The 21,850-nt window shown below is 48.1% G+C and overlaps 1 protein-coding gene across 2 annotated transcripts in view; it reads left to right on the top strand.

The window, feature by feature from the left end:
- Window positions 1-6,350: 6,350 nt before the first annotated feature.
- The window catches only part of PAPPA2 (pappalysin 2), a 159,617-nt gene continuing 144,117 nt past the window's right edge, over window positions 6,351-21,850 (top strand). For both annotated transcript variants that reach the window (XM_060232479.1, XM_060232480.1), the window contains exon 1: window positions 6,351-6,940. In XM_060232479.1, coding sequence (XP_060088462.1) covers window positions 6,418-6,940 — 523 coding nt within the window. In that variant the 5' untranslated portion in view covers window positions 6,351-6,417. The remainder of the gene's footprint in view (window positions 6,941-21,850) is intronic.

Consider the following 21,850-nt stretch of genomic DNA (forward strand, 5'->3'; position numbering starts at 1 on the left):
AGTAGGACATACTTGATTTGGTTTTCTTTAGGGACGACGTGGCAACACCTGGTAACGGCGGAATTTTACGCTTTGCCTTGTCACAAACCAACCAATATCCAGCGAGTTTTAGACTCAAGGAACTTGGAAACTCCACAAGGAGGGTGCTATCAGGTTTTCTGATGTCTCTTGGTGTTTTTCTAGTCAGCATGGTCAGTGCTCCTGTTATAGCCCTAGATGACCTACAGAATGCACAAATGACTTTGGCTGTAGACTCGACCATGCTTCCCTCCTATGGAATTAAGAAGGTTCCTTGGTTTACTGAGGAGCTCGGGATGATGAAAATGCTGGGCAGACAGAGCACAAGTGGAGGAAAACTCAAAGCAAGTTATCAAACACAGGTGCACCATTATTGTGCTCACACTTATTATGCTTCATGCTCACTTCTCTGTTATCCACCATGATTTGAATGCCACTATTAGCAGAATCCCAGTTCTTTCAGGGGTCTCCCCACCATCGAGTACACAGGGCTTTTTTTAAAAGCAGGAACGCACAGGAACACAGTTCCAGCTGGCTTGGTGTTGGGGGTGTGGCCTAATATGCACATGAGTTCCTACTGGGCTTTTTCTACAATGAAGCCCTCTGTGTGGTACAATGGTGATATCGGGGCTGTGGCCTAATATGCAAATGAGTTCCTGCTGGGCTTTTTCTACAATGAAGCCTTCTGTGTGGTACAATGGTGATATCGGGGTGTGGCCTAATATGCAAATGAGTTCCTGCTGGGCTTTTTCCACAATGAAGCCCTCTGTGTGGTACAATGGTGATACGGGGGGTGGCCTAATATGCAAATGAGTTCCTGCTGGGCTTTTCCTACAAAAATGCCCTGCTATTCCTTAGACACCTTGCCTTTAAATGCAAGCTCCTTGATTTGAGCTGACTTTCCTTCCCAAATAAGTAGGCTGAGAATCTGGTGTTTCTAAAGGCCAAAGTCGATCGGAAGCTTTCAAAGAAAGAAGGTTCTCCCTCAGGGCACCTTGGCCAATGTATTTGTGTGTGTGGCCCTGGATTAGCTGCTCTGGAACTACCCATTCCACTGCTGGGGCTCAGAGCCCCTCCTCATTCTCTGAGGCCCAGATTCAAATCCTTTCTCCTCTTCCCCCAGCTGAAGAAAGTCTCTGTCCTTGCTTGCCCTCCCTTGTAATGTCGTTTCCCCTCCCCTCCTGTTTACCCAAGTCTTTCAATAAAAGTTTACCTGCCCGGAACGGAGTGTGTGTGTGGCAGGGGAATACCAACTTCTTTGCCTCCTTTCACCTCTGAACATTTCCCAGCCTCATCACCCCCTCTTCTCCCTCTCTCTCCCCACCCCAACTTTCCAAAAGAAGGAGGAAAATATCCAGGCAGCGCCTGCTGTGTTTTCTTCAATCCCTTCCCTCCAAGTGGCTGATCTGAAAAGGCTTGTACCCTAGAACGGGCCTCCCAGTCTCGCGCTGGCAACCTTTCTCTTGTCTGATTGCCACAGATAGTGCTTGGGAGGGAAGAAAGAAGGGTGTTTTGCTCCCCCCCCCCTCCCCGAAGTTCACGGTGGAGATTTCAAAACAGATTGTAGGGCCTGTGCAGACCCCCTGGCTGGACCAAGGGCAAGAAAGACCTGGCCTTTTCATAAACAAACAAGTCGTTTTCCCTCAAGTCTCTCTCCCTCTCCCCCCCCCCCTCCTTAAATGGGTTGCTTTTGGCAGAGGCGCTGGTTTTTCGTTTGGCACCACGGGTGGGTTTTCGACGCTTTTCTTTTTCTTTTTAAAAACAAAATACAGTGGAGTGTCTCCTCTCAGGGAGGTGATGTGCGCGGGGTAAGTGTGGGACTGGGGAAAGCCAGAGGGCAGCGTCTGCTTTGAAAAGGATTTGCTTGGGGGAAATTTGGCCGTCGTTTACCATTCCTGTCCCTGTCAAAGAGAAGGGATTGCAGATTTTTTTTTGGGGGGGGGCATTCTGAGGCTGGTGCAGTGGGGAGGGGAGGAAGGGGGGGAGCCTTTTGGCTGGCTGCCTCGGTCAATGTAGCAGAAAGGCCCCGACAGGTTATCGAGAGGGGGCTGTTTTCCCTCCTTTTAGGAAGTCAAGCGGGAAGGTTAGAAAGGAGCGGCGGCGGCGGCGGCGGGGTGTGTGTGTGTGTGTGATGTCACAGCTAGAGCTATGGCGGGAGAGAAACCCCAGGCACTGGCTCAAGCACACACAAAAATACACACACCGATTTACTAAACCGCTGGCTAGGAATGTGTGTAACCCCGGCGTTGCAAAAGCTTTGAACCACCAGGACAGACTCCCCGGATTTGGTCGTCTGTCCTTTGAAATCCAGGGCTGGGGGAATAACAGCTGATCTTGGGACCACTGTTCCCTCTAAGCTGAGTTAGCGTGAGCTAGCTCACAGAGTTTTAGCCTCCAGCTCACACATTTTTTAACTCAGGAAGGATGACCCCAGAGCACACTAATCTATGCAGCAGCTCACAACTTTCATGCCAGTAGCTCACAAAGTGGAATTTTTGCTCACCAGACTCTGCAGCTTAGTGGGAACATTGATGAGGACTCCCCCTGATCTGCTCTATATCTGGCTCCACCTATCCATGAATAAACTAACCGGAGCTGGAGTTTTGGTTTTGCTTCTTCTGAAAAAGCTTTCGTTTTGGAGGGGGAGAGAAACGGCTCCCGTTCGCTTACCTCCTCTCTTCCCACCCCCTCCCAGCTTTTCTGCCGCCTCCAGCCCTGAACCTCCCGGCTCCTTTGAAATGGATCCAGGCTTTGGGCCACCTTGCTGCCTTTGGAAACAGTGAGCCGGATTAAAGGGAAGGGAAGAGAGAGCTCGGTTCCCTAGAATGAAACTGGCTAAGGACAACGCCAGGTCAGAAGCCTCTCTGCGCTTCTCTCTTCCCTAAATGAAGATTAAACCCCAGGGACGCCAGAAAGGCTGCTTCTCGCCCGATAAAGGTTTCTGCGCCACCGGGAAGCGGGCTTTCCTGGTCCGGTTGTCACACTGGCTCTGAAGCAGACAGGGGAAAAGTCCTCCCTGGCCGGGGGGGGGGCACTTTCAGCAATGCGGGTGGTACTAACCCGAGCCTGGAGCCCAGCTTTAGCGGGGCTCAAGTGAGTTTGGCACCCACTGGTGCCTGGTACTTGAATGGCGGAGATACTGCAGGCCAGTGGCGGGAATGGGAATCCGCTGGGCAGTAGAGTGAGGTGAGCTGGTGCGCGCCCGTCGTGCAGGCGAAGGCATTGGTAGGGGCCAAAGGCACGACGATTATTAAGTGCAGTATCTGCCGATTTGCTGTTATTCTGTGCAAACTCCCCCCCCCCCCCCTTTTGCAGCGGTACAACCCAGCTAAAGAGGAATTAGCTGCTTGGCACAGGATCATTCTTGTCAGGGGTCATTTTGTAGAAAAATCGGTGGTGGATCTCATCCAGGAAATGTTATGCAACTGCACCTACTATTCAATGGACACGGTAGGTAGGTGGGGAGGAGGAGGGGGAACCCTCAGAAAGGTTCAGGAGCTGCGCTCCTATGAGCTCTTGCTGAATTCAAGACTCGATTCTTGTTAATGGTCATCGGCGGCTGGATCCTCTTGCATCACAGGCCGCAGCTCCGGGTTCTTATTAGCTTAGATACGCAGGATCCTTCCCTAAACAGAAGAGTAATTCCCAGTTCACACAGAGACAAATCATCAAACGCTGGCGTACTCCACCCGGTTGAACGAAGGGGGTGCTTACAAATCTCACGGGGAATGCAGTGCGAGGGGAGGAAGGGCTTGTCTCCCCCCCCCGCCCCATCTCGAAAATATATTTCCCACCTGCGGGGCAACTAACCGGGGTATTTTGATAGATCCAGGTGGGCAGCCGTGTTGGTCTGAAGCAGCGGAACAAAGCAAGAGTCAATTTACACCTTCAAGACCAACAAAGTTTTATTCAGAATGTAAGCTTCCCTGTGCTAGAAGAAGCACACTTAATCAGACAAAAGTATGGAATGGCAAGCAGCTCTAAATATAGGGAAAGTGGGCAGTGAGTAGCGTGCAAGGGAAATACGACCCAATGCACCTCTCTTCGGCTGCTGAACTAGAACCTAAAGCCACCCTTCCAGAGAGGGCTGCCAGCTCTGGGATGGGGAATACCTGGAGATTTTGGAGACAGAGCCCGAAGAAGGCGGGGCTTGGAGAGGGACCTCAGCACAGTACAACGCCATGGAGTCCAGCCCTCCAAAGCAGGGGAGGAACTGATCTCTTTAGTTTGGAAGCCCCTTGCAACAGCGGGAGCTCTCCATGCCCCACCTGGAGGCTGGCAACCGTATAAGTGGCAGTCTCGGGATCACTGGTTTCAGCACACGGGCTTTTGCAGTTGCACCGCTCGGGGGCTCCGTCCTCCCGCGTCTCTCGCCTGGCTTGGCCCCTTCCGCGCGCGGCGGCGGGTTGTTTTGGCGCGTCTGGCTCCTCGTCCCCGCCCCTGTCTCGAGGATGGTACGAGCCATGTCAATTGCAGCTCTCCGGCGGCTGCTCTCGAAGCCGCCTCCAGCAGCAGCTACAGCAGCAGCCGCCGCCGCTCCGATTCTCTCTCTCCCGCCTCCCACCTGCGCTTGGCACACCCCCCCCTCCGCTTCGCCCCCTGCCATCTTCGGCGAGCCGACCTTTTAAGAGGGTCCAGCGCTTGATCACGATCAAACGCCCGAGACCGGTCCGGAAGCAGCAGCAGCAGCGGCGGCAACAATAGTGAAGCCGTGGTGGGGGTGCAACCGCTCCCCCCCCAAAAAAACCCCCCAACTCCATCCCACCCGCGCTAAAGTGGGGATTTGCCAAGGCGAAGCCAGCAAGGGAGGAAACATGAAAGTTTCACCGACCTGCTCCCAAGTTTTTGTTGTTTTTTTAAAAGATGCCTGCAGAATTTGAGCGGGCTTTGCTCTACGGCGAGCAAGCTCTCAGAGCACTATAGCCTGCCCTTCTCCCCTTGCAGCCGTCTGGCCCACTCCCCCGCCCTCCGCCAACGCCAAAAGCTCCCATTCATTGCAAGGGGTCTGGAACCACATCCTTTCCCAGGAGCTGATTCAAAGGACCCTTCCCTTCGAGTTGTACACCTCGACCTTTATTTGGAAGCGGGGTTTCTCTTCCAAATAAAAGTTGCTGTTCCTATGGAGCCGGAATCGGGAGTAAGCGCTAGGAAAGCTGATTCCCCAGTAAACACGACGGGGCTGCACCTGCGCCAAGGGGCGCCGTTTAAGGATGCTCTCTGTCGAGCGCCGTGAGATTCCTTTCCATCCAGGACACCTTAGCGCCACTGATACGGTGTTAAGACGCCAACAGGCTTTCTTGGGAAGCCGCGTTCCAGCTGAAAGAGGTGGCTTCTTAACACGGGGGGGGGGGGGGGGTGGATCTCGATGGCCGGACTTTGCCAGATCCGAATCCCGACCCATTTCCACGGGGAAAGCCCATCCTGATTTCCGCTCCCCTTCCAGATTAGGTAGCCCGACTGAGATGGGTTTGGACGTTCCCGCGAATACCGTAGGGCTTTCTCCTTCTAAGCAGTTAAGGCTGCGACTCGGCAGGGCGATCTTGGGCAGCGGTAAAGCAGCGATACTGGGAAACCAGGTCCCCCGCCCCCCCGGGGATGGACTGGGCAGCAACACGCCAAGGATTGCAACACGGAAGTATGCCCTACACGATGAGTCTGGTCCCTGACTTCCACCGAAGCGTGGGTGGGGATCGGGCCGCGCAACCACGTCTGCCACCTCCCCCGAAGCGCACGGGGAGGAGAAAGCGCGGCTGGAGGGCGGGGGCGGGGGCCGGGCGGCGGAGTGATGCTCAGAATTTATGAGATCGGGCCTCATCAGCATCAGTCCTCCTCCAATAAAGCCGAGAGGGAGAGCGAAAGGCTCTCCAGACCCATGCCCCTCTGCCTGACCGCCTTCGCTGCTCTTTCTCCTTAGGACTCCACCGGGCGCGAAGGGAAAACCCCGCCACGGGCCGCGCATCACCTGCAAGGAACTTGGAGGCACCTCCAGTGGAGCATACGGAGGCCAAGGAAGGGCGGAGGAAGGAGGCTGAGCGCCGGGCGCTAAGCCGCCCTTGAGCTCCAAAAGCGGCTCTTGGGAAAGGGAGAGGAGGCGTTTGCGCCGAGAGGCAGAGAGATCCAGAACGGACCATGAAAGAGGAGCGGCGTCGATGATGCCCCCAGTTGGCCCAAGTGTGGTTGCATAATCTTGCGCTGGGAAAAGGGCGCCCATCGAAGAACCTCGCCGGCAAGAAGATGCCCAGGCGGGTCATCGCTCCTAGGCGTGCTGGGCAGAAGGTGTGGGCGCGCCGTCTAACGTAAAGCGGCCGAGGGCGACCCAGGAGTCGGGGAGCGATCCATGTGAAAGGGGCCGTCGAGGGATCCGAGAGGAGGCGCTCCGAAGCAGTTGCGCGCCGGAGGATGGCCCGCCCGGGCGTGGCGCCGCTGGCCGCCGCTCTGCTGGTGGTGGCCTTGTGCCTGCTGGGGGCCTCCGACTCCGAGGCGTCGTGGAAGAGACAGAGACAGTCCCGGGCGTCGGGCTCCCTCGGCGGCGAGCGCTGCTGGCTCCGCAAGGCGCGATCGGCGGCCGCGCCCCCGCACCACCCCTACGCCAGCTACCCCAGTCCGGCGGTGGGCGCGGCCCGGGGTCCCAGGCCCTTGCGGCCTAGGCGCACTCGGCGCTCGGATGGCGCCAGCAGCGGCAGCGTGGAGGACACGTGGGAAGAGAGCAACGCCTTCCCGCTGCGCCAGCGCGCCAGGGCCGGCCTGTACGCCCAAGCGCCGGGGACTGCGTTCGGCTCCGTGGCCGCCCTCTACTTCTCTGGCGGGAGGGAGCAGCTGCTCTTGCGCCCGGGAGTCGTCGCCGAGCTGCCCCGCGGGGAATTCACCATCGAGGCTTGGGTGAAACCCGAGGGAGGCCAGAGCAACCCGGCCATCGTCGCAGGTAAACGGATCTGGGGGGGGGGGGGCGGCAGTGGCTTTCAAGGGGGCGGACCCGTTGGCCATCGGCACGAAAGGGGCCGAGGTGGGGGGAAGTAGACCACTGGAAAACTTCGTGGTGGATTTTCGACGTGGGGGAAATCCTCCCTCCGTTTCTCTCGAGAACAGGCAGAGAAGGATTGCCTTTAGGGCCTGTGAAGGGGAGGGAAGGGAGTCCTTTTTATTCGCCGTCGCCTTCCTTGTGTGTCCTTACAATACAAGCCTGTGCAGAGTTTAGGGCTGCCAAGTCCAATTCAAGAAATATCTGGGGACTTTGGGGTGGAGCCAGGAGCAAGGTTATGACAAGCGTAATTGAACTCCAAAGGCAGTTCTGGCCACCACATTTAAAGGGACCGCGGTTATTTGAAATGCCTTCCCTCCATTGGAAATAATGAAGGATAGGGACACCTTCTTTTAGGCCTCATAGAATTGGACCCCGTGGTCAAATCTTTTTGAAACTTGGGAGGTATTTTGGGGAGAGGCACTGGATGCTATGCTGCAAATAATCTGCAAGAATTGATCTGCAAATAGTGCCTCTATTTCAAAACACAGCCCCTCCAGAGCTCCAGGTACCCACAGATCAATTCTCCATTATATCCTATGGGGATCGGACTGCCCAGCAGACATTTCCCTCTGCCCCCCCCCCCGCTTTCTGATGACTCTGAAGCTGGTGGAGGGCCCCCAAACCAGGTGATCCCCTGCCCCCACCTGGGGATTGGCAGCCCTAGCAGAGCTACTCTTATCTATGCTAATTAAATTCTGTGGACTGAGACTGGAAAAACTCTGTTGAGGGTAGCACAGTGCTCTCTGTCCTCTCCCCCCCCCCGGCCTTAACACCCCTCCCCCCCAAATATATTATGTACAGGCATATGTGCGTCTACTGAAAAGTTCTTGTTATGCCATGTGGGGTTTGGTGGTAGGAAGAGTGTGAAACTCTGGTAGGTTACGTTCAGAGGTGTTTGGCTGTTGCCTGGCCTTGTGTTGTGACCTTAGACTTCCTTGGTGGTCTCCCATCCAAATAATGACCGGGGCCAACCCTGCTTAGCTTTCAAGATCTGACGCAACTGGGCTAGCCTGGTTCATCAAGGTCAGGAATTCAGTGGGGTTTCTCCCAGGTATATAGGTGCACAGCAAAACATCCTTTGTGTATTACTTTTTGTAACATCACTGGCAATAGGAAAGAGGTACAATAAATGAAGTTTAAGTAACCTATTTAGGAAATCCTATGGAATATTGAGTAAGAATACATCATGTCAAATACCGTACTTAGATTGTTGTGTGTACAGCCATAGAGAGCTCGGGATAATTCAGGTTGTGGTCGAAAACTGATTTTGGCTACGAGGACCAATCAGTCTTGGGAACCAGTTCTCGCGCAGCACAGTTCAGAATGATAGATCTTGGAATGCTGGCATCTCTTACCAAATGCTTTGTGCTTGCTTTAGAGCTTTGGGTTACTGTAGACAGGTCATGGTGGAAGGGAAAAGAAAAAAGAGACAAATCTCAGAATGGCACAGAACTAGAGTGTGATTCTGGACTGCAAGGAAAATGTGTCCCAAATCTGCTTAGAAATGAATCTCAAAATAAGATTGACATCAGTGGGATCAGTCTACCTGTCACCAAGAACACCTGTCCTAGCCTAGGAGTGATGTTTGGTGCTCTAACGCCTTGCTTTTAAAATATTAACTCCTAAAATATGATAGCACTTCAATTCTGCAGGACATTCTTTATTTATGTGTTCTACTTTTATCCTGCCTTTCCCACAAGCAGCTCAGTGTTGTGTGCAGCATGCTCCCCTCTGTTTTTATCCTCACACCAACCCAATTAGGTAGGTTAGGATAAGAGAGGGTGACTGGCCCGAGTTCACCAGCAAGCTGCATAAAAGAGTAAGGTTTTGAACCTGGATCTCCTCCAGATCCTAGTCTAGTACTCTTTAATTCAAGACCACACTGGTGCATGGAGTACATTGGTCTATGTGCGCCCATTTTTTAATCCAGCCAGATGCTTTTCCTGCTATCTCTAGAGCCACAAGAGAATCCCGGAACTAAGTAGCACAATGAAGTCATTTGCACGTATGGTTTTAGTACCCAGGGTCTCTCTCCAAAACGAGCCTGCAGGTTTCAAGCAAGGCAGTCATATGCAAAACTGATCCAATAAAAGCTCACTGAAATCTATGCTCTTAAACTGGATCAATGCTGTTTAGGATTGCATGCTAAGAGCATAATCTATAAGAGTTAGAAATGTGCATTTTTAAAAAAAAGAAAGCGCCCCACTCCCGGTACTGAATATTGTCCTCAATATTAGATTCCATATCCATTGCGTGTGAAGTGTTTCTGACCTCCAAAACATTATCCTGTTGTTAATTTTGCTCACATCTTGCAAACTGAGGACCAGGGGTGGCCAAGCTTCCTTAATGTGAGAAGAATAAATGTCAGATGTTTGAGAGCCGCAAGACATGAACATCAGATGTTTGAGGGAAGAAAGGAAGGAAAATAGAGGGGGAGGGAAAGAGAGAATGTTAACTTTAAATGCATTCGCCAAGCCACATGAGCCAGTGCTTTAAAGAGACAAATGCCTTCTCTAAGCCAGCCAATGGGCAGTGGGGGCTTTGAGAGCCACAACAATATGTGCGAAAGAATCACATGTGGCTCCTAAGCCGCAGTTTGGCCACCCGTGCTGAGGACTGTGGCTCAGTCCATCCATGAGTCCATTGGGTCTTCCTCTTTTCCTGTTGCCTTAAATTCTTCCTTGTGTTGTTGCCTTTTATGTTGAGTCTTGCCTTCTCATAATGTGCCCAAAGTATGATCAGTCTCAGTTTAGTCATTTCAGCTTCTGGGGAGAGTTCCGGCTTGATTTGATCTAAAAGGCACTGATTTGTCTTTTCAGTGGTCCATGGTAGCTGTAAAACCTCCGACACCACGTTTCAAATGAATCAGCTTTCTTCTGGTCAGCTTTCTTCATTGTCCGACTTTCTTACCCATACATAGTAATGGGGAATACTATGGCATGAATTAAATTGATCTTGGTCATGGGCAGTACACCTTTCCACTTAAAGATCTTGTCTAGCTGCTTCATGGCTAGAGTCCCCAGTCTTCATCTCCTTCTGATTTTGTAGTTGAGGTCTCCCTTTTGGCTGATAATGGATCCAAGGAACAGAAAATCTCAAACAGTTTCAGTTTTTTCACCACCAACGTTAAAGTTGTGTAATTTCCCAGTTGTCATTACTTTTGTCTTTTGCTGCAGTTTTGCTGCAAATCTGCTTTGGCACTTTCTACTCTAACGTTCACCAGGTCTTCACTGTTTTCTGTCAGTAATGTGGTGCCATCTGCATCTCTCAAATGTTCCTTCTGCCAGTTTTCACTCCACCTTCATCTGAGGTTGTGATCACACGCACTAAATAATGCATTTTCAATCCACTTTCAATGTACTTTCCAACTGGATTTTACTGTATGAACTGGCAAAATCCAGTTGGAAAGTGCTTTGCGGGTGTATTGAAAGTGCATTATTTACGGTAAGTTTGTGTGATCACAGCCTGAATCTAATCTAGCTTGTTTTAAGAAGTGTTCTGCATGTAGATTGAAGAGACAGGGATATAGTTACCTAGATTCAAAACACATAGCGCTGTTCAGAAGCTCCTAAAACAAACTCTTCTCTACTGTTTTGATAGCCTTTCATTCCTTTCAAAGGATCAGACTGGTTTTCAGAGTTGCATGTCTTGCTCTGGAAAACTTGCTAAATCCATGTCCCAGTTCCTAGCAAGTTTCTGTGTGTGGGGAAGGAGCCTCATGTGAGATTCTGTAGCTCGCCATCCCAGGGCCATAGCCAGTATTTCATGTTTGGTGGGGCCCACAGCAGGCTTGGTTGTTTGGGGGGGGGACTGGGGGCCACCTGGTTTGGCAGTTCTAGGCTCCCGGCACTGTAACCTGCCTTGAGTTCTACAAGGTAAGCCCCCTTCTCCTGGGCAGTTACAGCAGCTTCGCTCCCTCTACCCCTTTCTTATGTGCCCCCTCTAAGTAAGGTGTTTTCCTAATAGTTCCCAAATTATTCAACCACTCCTGATCTAGATGAACAACAGAATCACCCTTCCTCGGAGGATACTGCCTGTCACATTGCTGCATGAGTCATGGCTTTGGACTTGCGTCTGTCCTATAAGGAGGCATGCCCAGAACAGTGACTCATACAGATATGCAAGGGCGAAGGGTTCTCTGTCTGTTTTCAAGTGAAATGCACCTCTGATTTTAATGGGGATGGGATTTGTCTCGCCTGTCAGAAGTGTGAGAAATATTTGTCTGCTAGTTTCCTTGGAAGTGATCTTATAGTTTTTTTAAAAATAATGGTGGTACTTAATTTGCAAAGAGACCAGCAGCAATGCTACATGTTCAGGGTGGTGATGAGCAAAGGGAACAGATTGGGGGCCCTCCAGTGGAGGGGTCATAAAGTTGGAAGGGGAGGTTTTGAAAGAATGGACCTGGCCCCTATCGGACCCCGCTGTAGCTACGGGCCTGTGCCATCCTATTTGGCACTTTGGGATTCTGTGTGAACTGGCCCCAGTGGTATCCTTTTATATATCCAGCCTGAACAGCCTTCCCCATCTTCTGAAATGCAGACTATTAGCCTGCAGACAGTGGAACAAGCCCCCTCCCCGAGACTGTCAGCAGTCCCTGGCTTGGCTCCATGGAGCATTTCTGTGAACAGAAGGGTTTACACACACACCCAGTTACCACAACCCAAAATGTGCCCTGAAATGCTGTTTTTTGAGGGTATTTTTGGCCTGCAGAAGGGTCAGGCTGGGGGAGTTGTGCTCTGCAGGTAGAAATCATTAGATGTGGGGAAATGCCCCAGTGGATCCAAGCTCCTGTGTGGTCATAGGTGGGGCCTTAGGGCCACCAGTGGATGAGTGACCTGCATGGAGTCGTGTGGCGGTGCCAGTTGTATGAACAAATGTCCGGTCCCTGGATTCAAAGTCTGCCTTGGTAAATCTCAAGAGATCAGAACGTGAATATATACATAAATGCTTTGGACCTTGTCTGATCACTACCAAATGTTAAATCAATTCTGAAGGACCTGGAAAATTAGTGATGCCTTCTTCGTACAATCCCCATGTAGCCGCCCTGAGCCTGCTTCGGCGGGGAGGATGGGATATAAATCTAATAACCATAAAAAAACATTAATAAACCAAGATAGCTTAAGAACATAAGAGGAGCATGCCCGATTGACCACCTAGTCCAGTATGTTGTTTAACTCAGCAGCCAGCCAGTTGCTTTGAAGGGCCCAACAAACTGGGCACAGTGACCAAGGTTGTCCTCTGCAGCTGCCTTCCAGCACTGGTATTCAGAGGTCTGTTGCCTCTGTATATGGAGGCTCCCTTCAGGTGCTGTGGCTATTAGCTGTTGATGGACCTCTTCTCCATGAATCTGAACTTGGGCCAGTCACAACTCTCAGCCTAGCCTACAGAACAGAGTTGATGTGAAAATAAATGGAAGAGAATGAAGTAAGCTGCTTTATAACCCCATTGTGGAGGATAGATGGGGTGTGAATGTGGTTAATAAATATAGCTAAAGATGGAGGCAGGAGAAAGGAGGTTGGTTGAAAGAAGGAAGCAGGGAAGGGTGAGGATGTGTGGGCTACCAGGTGTAGGGAGAAAGGAAATAGCATGGGGGAAAAGTACAGGGAGAACTGAGATGCCCATCACAATTCTGCACCATGTAATTGGACCTGGGCCAGATACCAACAAAGTGCATCTTCGCCAGACTTTTTCCAGGGAGAGGTTGCCAGTGATAGAGAAGGAGGGAAACTGAAACTGGGGACGGCGGGGGGGGGGGGGGTTAGAAAGAAAAGGCTGGCTGGTGGGAGGGAAGAGGAAAAAGAAGCAGGAAAGGGAAGAAGCTGTAGGGACTTTCAGGGAAGAGAAAGAGGAAATGGTAGGTGTGGGGAAAATGCCCCCTGCAAATTGTCATGGGTCTTCTATGTGTATGGATATAATTCTACACCCAGGCAGTGTAGATTCTGTGCCAAGAAAATGCTGCAGCCTGAATAAATTATGCAAGTTGAACAGCTCTGCATACTTCCGTCATTTTCTTGTTTTTGTATAATTTATTTTTATTTTGATCAACCTGGGGTTTGAAGCAGGGCCAGGCACTGACATTGTGCTCCCCATCGCTGGGACTCTTATTTACCTACTCTGACATTTTGATGTTTCAGAAAACATTACCCACAACCCTTCCAACAATACCTTTGTAGGCCTAAGTGTGTGTATACACATACATTAAAACATTATACCCTCTTTTTCATCTTGACTTAAGGTGGCTTATAAGCCATAATTAAAACAGTACAAGTTGAAACCAAATAAAATTTAACCCCCCCTCCCAGATATCTACCTCCCAGATATCTACCCACCCCTGAAAGATTCTTTGTGTTCAATCATAACCCATCAAAACCCCTGGCAATCAAGTAAGCCTTGCTGTGCTTTTTAAAGAGCTCCAGCAAAGGGCTCCCCCAACTTACATTCCATGAAGCAGGAGCTTCAATGAGGACTAGAAACTTCTTTATAATTAAAAAGATAATTCTCTGGAAGCTGAATTATGTAGCTACACCACAGGCAGGGCTTTTCCTCCATGCGTTCTCAGTATATTTCTCTTCCCAGTTTACAGCTCAGCACTGCAGATTCACATCTGGAGTGCTTGAAGATGAAACAGCAGGGTAATGGCTAACTTCGCACATCTAACTGCAGTCTCTTCTATACCAGCTGGGAGTTCTGCCCTAAATACCCAATCACAGAAGTGTATAATGATAACCTAAGACAGGGGTGGCCAGTGGTAGCTCTCCAGATGTTTTTTGCCTACAACTCTCATCAGTCTCAGCCATGGCCATGTTGGCTGGGGCTGATGGGAGTTTATTTATTTATTTACATTAGATTTTTATCCCGCCCTCTCCGCAAGCGGACTCAGGGCAGCTTACAACAGTCGCAAAAAGTTGTAGGCAAAAGAACATCTGGAGAGCTACCACTGGCCACCCCTGGCCTAAGAGCCCATTCCCAGGAGAAGTTGCTACTGGTGGAGGGAATTGGAAGTGGAGAGCTGGTGGTGGGGGCTTAAGGTTCTTTAACCCTTTCTCTGCCTGTTCTTTCTCTCTCTCCAGTAACTTTTTGCTTCACTTGCGACTTGTAATCTGGTTTGGGCTTTCCAAGGGAGTCAAGTTGTCATCGACATGTTAGCATAAGACAGTGCAATGCTCAGGATGATTTTGCTAGATAATTTGTGTCGTGTCATTGCATTGTGCTTGCATTTCATCCTGGGTACTATGCCTAGATCCTGTGGAATTACAGTTCATCCTGTTCTCCTCTTTGAACAGTTCCATGGTTTTTGGATCACAGGCCCAGTTGTGATGGCATGTCGAAACTCTGGCTGGTGTTTTGTAAAGTGGACACACCTGGAAGAGAAGCAATAACTGAAAATGCTGGTCTAGCAACCACTGGGTGGCACCCTTGTAGTAGGCAAAAGTTAACCAGGCAAGGCTTTGCTAGCATAATTAGCACAAAGGCATCTTCTTTGCCTGAATCCTGAACAACAGAATAATGAAAAATGTGCAAGGCACCATCTTTTGCTTTTTGAACCTGTGTCTGTCTGTGCAGCAGTGTACAGCTTCTGGGGTGCTGGAAAGGATCTCCACAAAACTGTTCTTTCTGCTGCATTGCTAGTGTAACAAAATCCATTTAGCCCAGGGCATCCCACCAGCCATGGGCCAGCACCCTCTGCATTTTGCAATCCAACCTAAAACTGAAGATTTGGTTAGCTCTCCTTGGGTCCCTGTAGATGACTGGTGAGCTGCCTTTGCCTTTGTGCGTCAAAAGATTTGCCCATTACACATGAGCTCCTTGGTGTCTTTTTTTCTGTGGAACTCCCTTCTCATTTCCCCTTACAACTAATGCAGGGGTGTCAAACATGCAGTCTGGGGGCTGAATCAAGCCCCTGGAGGACTCCTATCAGGCCCCCGAGCAACTGGCAGTCATCTGCTTCCTCCTCCCTATTTCTTGCTTCCTTCTGCATAACAGTTTGCTTTGCAAGGCTTGCTCAAGTGAACAGGAGCTACAGAGCAAAACCTCTGTTTTCTCCATTGGCTGAGGCTCCTCCCTTGGGGAGGAAGGGGGAAACAGCTTGTTTTTCTGGGCTCTCTCAATCGCGTAGCAGAGCAACTGAGCCAAGCCTCTCTTCCTCCTATTAGCTGAGGCTCCTCCCCCTCCCAGTCCCCTGGGGAAGGAAGGAAAGATCCAGAGCTTCCTTTGGCCAGTTCCCTGGATCCCATGGGAGAAATACAAAGAAAGCACCTCTAAGACCAATGAGTGTAAAGGTTTTAAGCTTTTATATATATACAAATATATATATTTGTGTTTGTCTGTATAATTTTTTTTTATAATCTTAAAATTTATAATCTTAAATAAGTACACACATGGCATGGCCTGACATGGCCCAGCCCAACAAGGTCTCATTTATGTCAGATCTGACCCTCATAACAAATGAGTGATGCTCTGTATTCTTGGTGCTTGGGGGGGGGGCAACAGTAGGAGGGCTTCTAGTGTCCTGGCCCGACTGATGGACCTCCTGATGGCACCTGGGTTTTTTTGACCACTGTGTGACACAGAGTGTTGGACTGGATGGGCCATTGGCCTGATCCAACATGGCTTCTCTTATGTTCTCTTATGAGTTCGACACCCCTAAATTACAGGAATGTGAACACACATGAAGCTGCCTGATAGTGAATCAGACCATCAGTCCATCCAAATCAGGATTTACTCAGACTGGCAGTGCTAGGTAGAGGTCTTTCCCATCTATTACCTGATCTTTTTTTAACTGGCAATGCCAGGGATTGAACCTGGGACCTTCTGCATGTCAAGCAGATATGCTCTACTACTAATCCATGAAACCCTCCTTGCTGGGGTGGGGGGGCACCATGTGAGGTGATGGGAAAATTACTCAGATTTTATTGAGAGGTTTTTTAACCTTCTGTTTTTATTACTCCTTTGTTAGTGATTTCCCCCAGCCGGTGTTTGAGACATCAGAATTAATGCTGTCATTCCTAATGCTGCAATCAAATGCAGCAGTGATGCTCTAGGGAGGAAAGACCTGAGGGTCACATAGTCCAAGTCCTGAATGCACATGAGTGTAGGAAGCTGCTTTATGCCAAGCAGGGCTTTTTTTGTAGCAGGAACTCCTTTGCATATTAGGCCACACACACCTGATATAGCCATTTTTATGGGAAGGGCAGGATACAAATCATAGAATATATATATATATATATATATATATATATATATATATATATATATATATATAGCCAATCCTCCTGGAGCTTACAGTAAGCCCTGTACTAAGAGCCCTGTAAGCTCTTGGAGGATTGGCTACATCAGGGATGTGTGGCCTAATATGTGTCCAAACAATTTTATTAGTAACATATGGCAATATATTCAATTTCTTATATCATTAATAACTACTTTTTTTCTCTATCCCATATATTACTTTCTACCCACCCCTCCCCCCGTTTCTTGACCCCCGCCCATGTACTAAACTTAAAATATTAATATTAAAGGTACATTTAATTACTAAGAACCAAAATTCATATCCTCCTCCCACTTATACTTAACCATTATCAAAAATTGTCCAATGTCCTTTTATTTTCCATTCTTTTTCTACATATCTTCTGAACTTCTTCCACTCCATCTTAAATACTTCTAAATCATAGTCTCTTAAAGTTCTTGTTGACTTATCCATTTCACTCCATGTCATAACTTTTACAATCCAATCCCATTTCTCTGGTATTTTTTTCTTACTTCCACAACTGCGCATAAAATGTCCTAGCAGCTGAGAGCAAGTACCAGATTAAAGTTCTATCTTCTTTTGGAAATTTTTCCATTTGTAATCCCAACAGAAAAGTCTCTGCAACTTTGTTGAATTCATATCCCAAGATCTTAGAAATCTCTTGCTGAATCATCTGCCAAAACATTTTAGCTCTTTCACAAGTCCACCACATATGGTAGAAAGAACCTTCATGCTTTTTACATTTCCACCCGTCCGGCATCTTATTATTCATCTTTGACAGCTTTTTAGGAGTCATATACCATCTATACATCATCTTAAAACAGTTTTCTTTAATACTCTGACATGTTGAAACTTTCATAGAGTTCTTCCACAAATAGGCCCAAGTTTCCATCTGTATTTCTTTGTTTACATTAATTGCCCATTTAATCATTTGAGATTTCACTACCTCATCTTCTGTAGACCATTGTAGAAGTAATTTATATACTTTTGAAATTAATTTATCATTGTCTCCAAGCAGAACTTTTTCCATTTCTGTTTGTTCTTTTCTTATTCCTTCAGTTTTAATGTCATTCTCCACCAAGCTCTTTATTTGTTGCATTTGAAACCAATCATATTTATGGTTCTACTCTTCAGCAGTTTTCAATTCTATTTTGCTACTTTGTATTTTTAATAGTTGATTATATGACAACCATTTTTCTTCACCTATTTCAGCCGTTATTTTTATTACTTCAGCTGGCACTATCCATAATGGTCTTCTCTCATCTCCATATTTCTTTTATTTCATCCACGTATTTAGCAAATTATTTCTTATATAATGGTGAGAGAAAAAACCATCCATCTTCTTTTTTCCATAATCAAATATGCGTGCCAGCCAAATTTATTTCCGTGACCTTCCAGCACTAAGAGTTTTTTGTTTAACAGCGTTATCCATTTTTTTATCCACACTAAATAAACTACTTCCTGATATAATTTTAAATTTGGTAGTTGAAATCCACCTCTCTCTTTTGCATCTGTCAAAATTTTCATTTTAATCCTTGGTTTCTTCCCTGCCCACACAAATTCTGAGATTTTTCTTTGCCATTTATCAGATTGTTTGTTATCCTTCACAATAGGAATAGTCTGAAACAAATATATTATTCGTGTGTGGTCTAATATGCAAAAGAAGTTCCTGCTACAAAAAAAAAGAGCCCTGCTGCCAAGTCATACCCCTGGTCTATCAAGGTCAGTATTGGTTAAAACGGATAAAAGGAAGTACTTCTTCACCCAAAGGGTGATTAACATGTGGAATTCACTGCCACAGGAGGTGATGGCGGCCACAAGCATGGCCACCTTCAAGAGGGGTTTAGATAAAAATATGGAGCAGAGGTCCATCAGTGGCTATTAGCCACAGTGTGTGTGTGTATATATATATATATATAAATTTTTTTTGGCCACTGTGTGACACAGAGTGTTGGACTAGATGGGCCATTGGCCTGATCCAACATGGCTTCTCTTATGTTCTTATGTCTACCTGCAGCCAGTGGCTCTCAAAGGCCTTTGCAAAATTCCACAGGCTCAAAAAAGATGGGGATTGTTCCAATCCAATCGGACAGGAAGCACCATTCAAAAACAACTGCCTCCATCATAGGAGGATGTTTGGCTTGCAATATCTGAACATTTTTTATTGGCCCTGGTATCTCATGGCAGCCATTTTGTACTGGGCTCCAGCCTCCCTGGCAGTCATTTTGTGGTGGTGCCTAGTCCCCATTATTAGAAAGCCGAAGCTCACCAAGATGGAGGACTGCTATCACAGAGAGCGCTCCTGGGGACCCTGGTCATACCAAGGCCTCTGCTGAAGATAGGCAGCCATGGTCTAGTCCTTCTTAGTAACTGTTGAGACAGACATGTGGGGAAACAGCTGGCGCAAAAGCCCCTTGGCAAGCTACTACTCAGGAACCATTTGCAGCAACTTATTGAACTTGTCTGCAAGCGAGCCTTCTGTTTTTCCTCAGCCTCAGGCAGATGACCAGCAAATAAAGCTGCTTGGGAGGGGATTTCAGGTCATTATCTCAAAACTCAGGACTTTGCCAGGAAGTGTAAGGGATATCCATCGGTTGTTCATGTTGTACTTCAAAAATTATTTTAGAAATGAAAAGTGAAATAAAGGCTCAGAGTTGTTTACGCTCAAAACTATTCTTGCAAATCTGTGAATTCTGTAAAAAATTGCTTTTTTCATTATGTTAAAGCAGTCTTTCTCCAAGAAAGGAAATATCACCATCGAACTCATTTGTTATGAGGGCCACTTCTGACATAAATGAGACCTTGTTGAGCCAGGCCATGTTGGACTGGGCCTTGTGTCTGCCTATTTAAGATTAGGTAGCAGAGATATAAACTTTATAAAGGACACAGACAAATGCAATAAAAAAACCCTTAGAACATGCTTAAAACATTAGCACTCATTGATCTTAAAGGTGCTTTCTTTGTATCTCTATCATGGGATCCAAGGAACTGGGCAATGGAAGCTCTGGCTCTTTCCTTCCTTCCCCAGGGGACCAGGAGGGAGAGGAGTCTCAGCTAATAGAAGGAAGAGAGGCTTGGCTCAGTAGCTCTGCTGTACAATTGAGAGAGCCTGGCAAAGCAAGCTTTTCCTCCCCGAGAGAGGAGCCTCAGCCAATGGAGAAAATAGAGGCTTTGCTCTGTAGCTCCTGTGCGATTCAGCAAGCCTTGCAAAGCAAGCTGTGATACAGAAGGAAGCAAAAGGGAGGGAGAAGGAAACAGATGACAGCCAGTTGCTTAGGGGCCTGATAGGAGCCATCTGGGGGCCTGATTTGGCCCCTGGGCTGCATGTTTGACACCCTGATCTATCTACTAATAAAACCCTAATAATACCCAGAGCATCCATGGACATCACTGCTGTTGTGTTTCCTGGCTCCTACTTCTGCCCAAAAGCAAACATCCTGGCTTCAGAAGAGCCTTGGAGGCATCATCTTGGTAGTTCCAGGGAGTACCCACTAAACGACAGTTGCCTCTGCCATGGGAGTATACTTGACTTGGAACCGTCTGAGATTTTGTGATTGGTCATGGCCCTTAGTGCAGCCTTGTGGTGGGGGTGGTGGCACCCACCACTAGTTTCTAATATTCCATAGGCTCAAGAAAGAAGGGAACTCTTTGACCTAATAGTCCAATTCAGTTCAATTAGACGTTGGAATCCATGTACTCAGGAATCAGCTAGGGAGTGCATCCTTGTTTTCAGTTGGTTTTTATACCTCACTTTTCTCTACCTTAAGGAGTCTCAAAGCAGCTTATCTCCTGTTTCTGAGGACTCAAGGCAACTTCATGTGGGTCTCCTACCCACTGATGTATGCAGTAATTCTTTGATCTTCTGTCCTTTTTTAAAGGGAGGAGTGTGGCTCAATGGTAAAGGATGTGCTTTGCATGCCAAAGATCCCAGTATCAACCCCAGCACCTCCAGCTAAATGGATAAATGAGTAGGTGTTGTGAAAAATCTTTTAACCTGAGACCCCGGAGAACTGCTGTGGTTCAGAGAAGGCAGTACTGTCCTAGATAGGTCTGACTGGGTAGATGACATATATATATTAACTACCAAGTATGGAAGAGGCAGTCCACGCATAAGCCACTAGCATATAGCTTTGATCAAGGCCCTATCCATATTTATTTCATGTAGACCTCACCTTTCTCTCCAGTGGGCCCCCAAAGTGACTTATAGTGTTTTCTCCTCCTGTTTTTTTTATCTTCACAACAACCCTGTGAGGTAGCTTAGGCAGAAAGCGTATGACTGGCTGAGGATTACAACCTGCGTGGGGTAGTGGTTAAGAGTGGCAGCATCTAATCTGGGGAACTGGGTTTGATTCCCCCCCTCCTCCTCCACATGAAGCCAGCTGGGTGAGCTTGGACCATTCACAGTTCTCTCAGAATGCCCTCAGCCCCACCTACCTCACAAGATGCCTGTTGTAGGGAGAGGAAGGAAAGGTGATTGTAAACTGCTTTACATTGGGACTCTTTGGGTGATAACTGATGGGTGTTTAAAGCCACCCCAGGGATGGAAGGCAGGCGGACCAAAAAAGCGCATCCACATGCACACATCTGCCTCCTGTCCTACCCCCAAGTCGCCCTGAGTTGCTGGAAGCCAGCTCGAAAAGGCACCACTTTGAAAGAGGTGCCTTTTTACTGGGGCGCCTTTGGAAGAGAGGGAGCCACGGATGGGGCCCATGAGCATTCCAGACATTCCCTGGGAGCCCACGGCCTGCCCTTTTTCCAAGCACCATTGGGATACTCCTGTGCGCTCGATTTCCAGCTGGCTCTTTTGGGGGCAGCTTCATGCTGTCCCAAGCCAGCTATCAGTTAAGATCAAGAAAAGTGGGGTATAAAAACTTCTCTTCTCCTGCTTCTTCTCAGCAAGCTTCCCAGTTCCTAGTCTGATACACCACGCAGGCTCTACAAATGTGTATGAGTTCTGTGGCATTTTAGTTGTTCTGGCCTCTACCCCAAAGAAACCTAGTAACTGAGGCTTATTGAAGGGGTGGAGAATCCAGGTATTTTTCTTCCTTACAGGGATACAATTTCTAGTTATCTGGGAAGGACCATTCAGTCACTGTATGTTTTTTAGTGTAGACATGACGGTTGTTTTTACCATTGAGAATGCTTTTCGAGGTTTTGCATTTATTACATAGTTGCTGGAATGCATTTTTTTTTTAAAAAAATTGTACCAGTTTTACAATGCCTGAATGGTATGTTCATTTCAAAATGAAGACAATTTGGCGAGGATAACCTACTTGGAATGGAGTGTAAATGGCCCAGTTGAAAAACAAAGCAAAACTGGATGATGTGAAAGACCTCTGCCAGAAACCTGGATTAGCTACTCCCAGCCAGAGTAGACAAGACTGACATGGATGGCCAAGAGAAGGGACCATAGAGGTCATGCAATCCAACCACAGATTGAGCACAGAAACTCAAAGTATTCCTGAGAGATGGTTGGTGGGTGCTTTTTAGGTGGTTTGTTGGCACTTTTTGCTGCAAAGTAGATGCAAGAGCATAATTCATTTCAGGAGCTGTTCCCTGGTTTGGAA

Source organism: Heteronotia binoei, chromosome 2 (assembly GCF_032191835.1).
Source record: "Heteronotia binoei isolate CCM8104 ecotype False Entrance Well chromosome 2, APGP_CSIRO_Hbin_v1, whole genome shotgun sequence".
Classification (NCBI taxonomy): domain Eukaryota; kingdom Metazoa; phylum Chordata; class Lepidosauria; order Squamata; family Gekkonidae; genus Heteronotia; species Heteronotia binoei.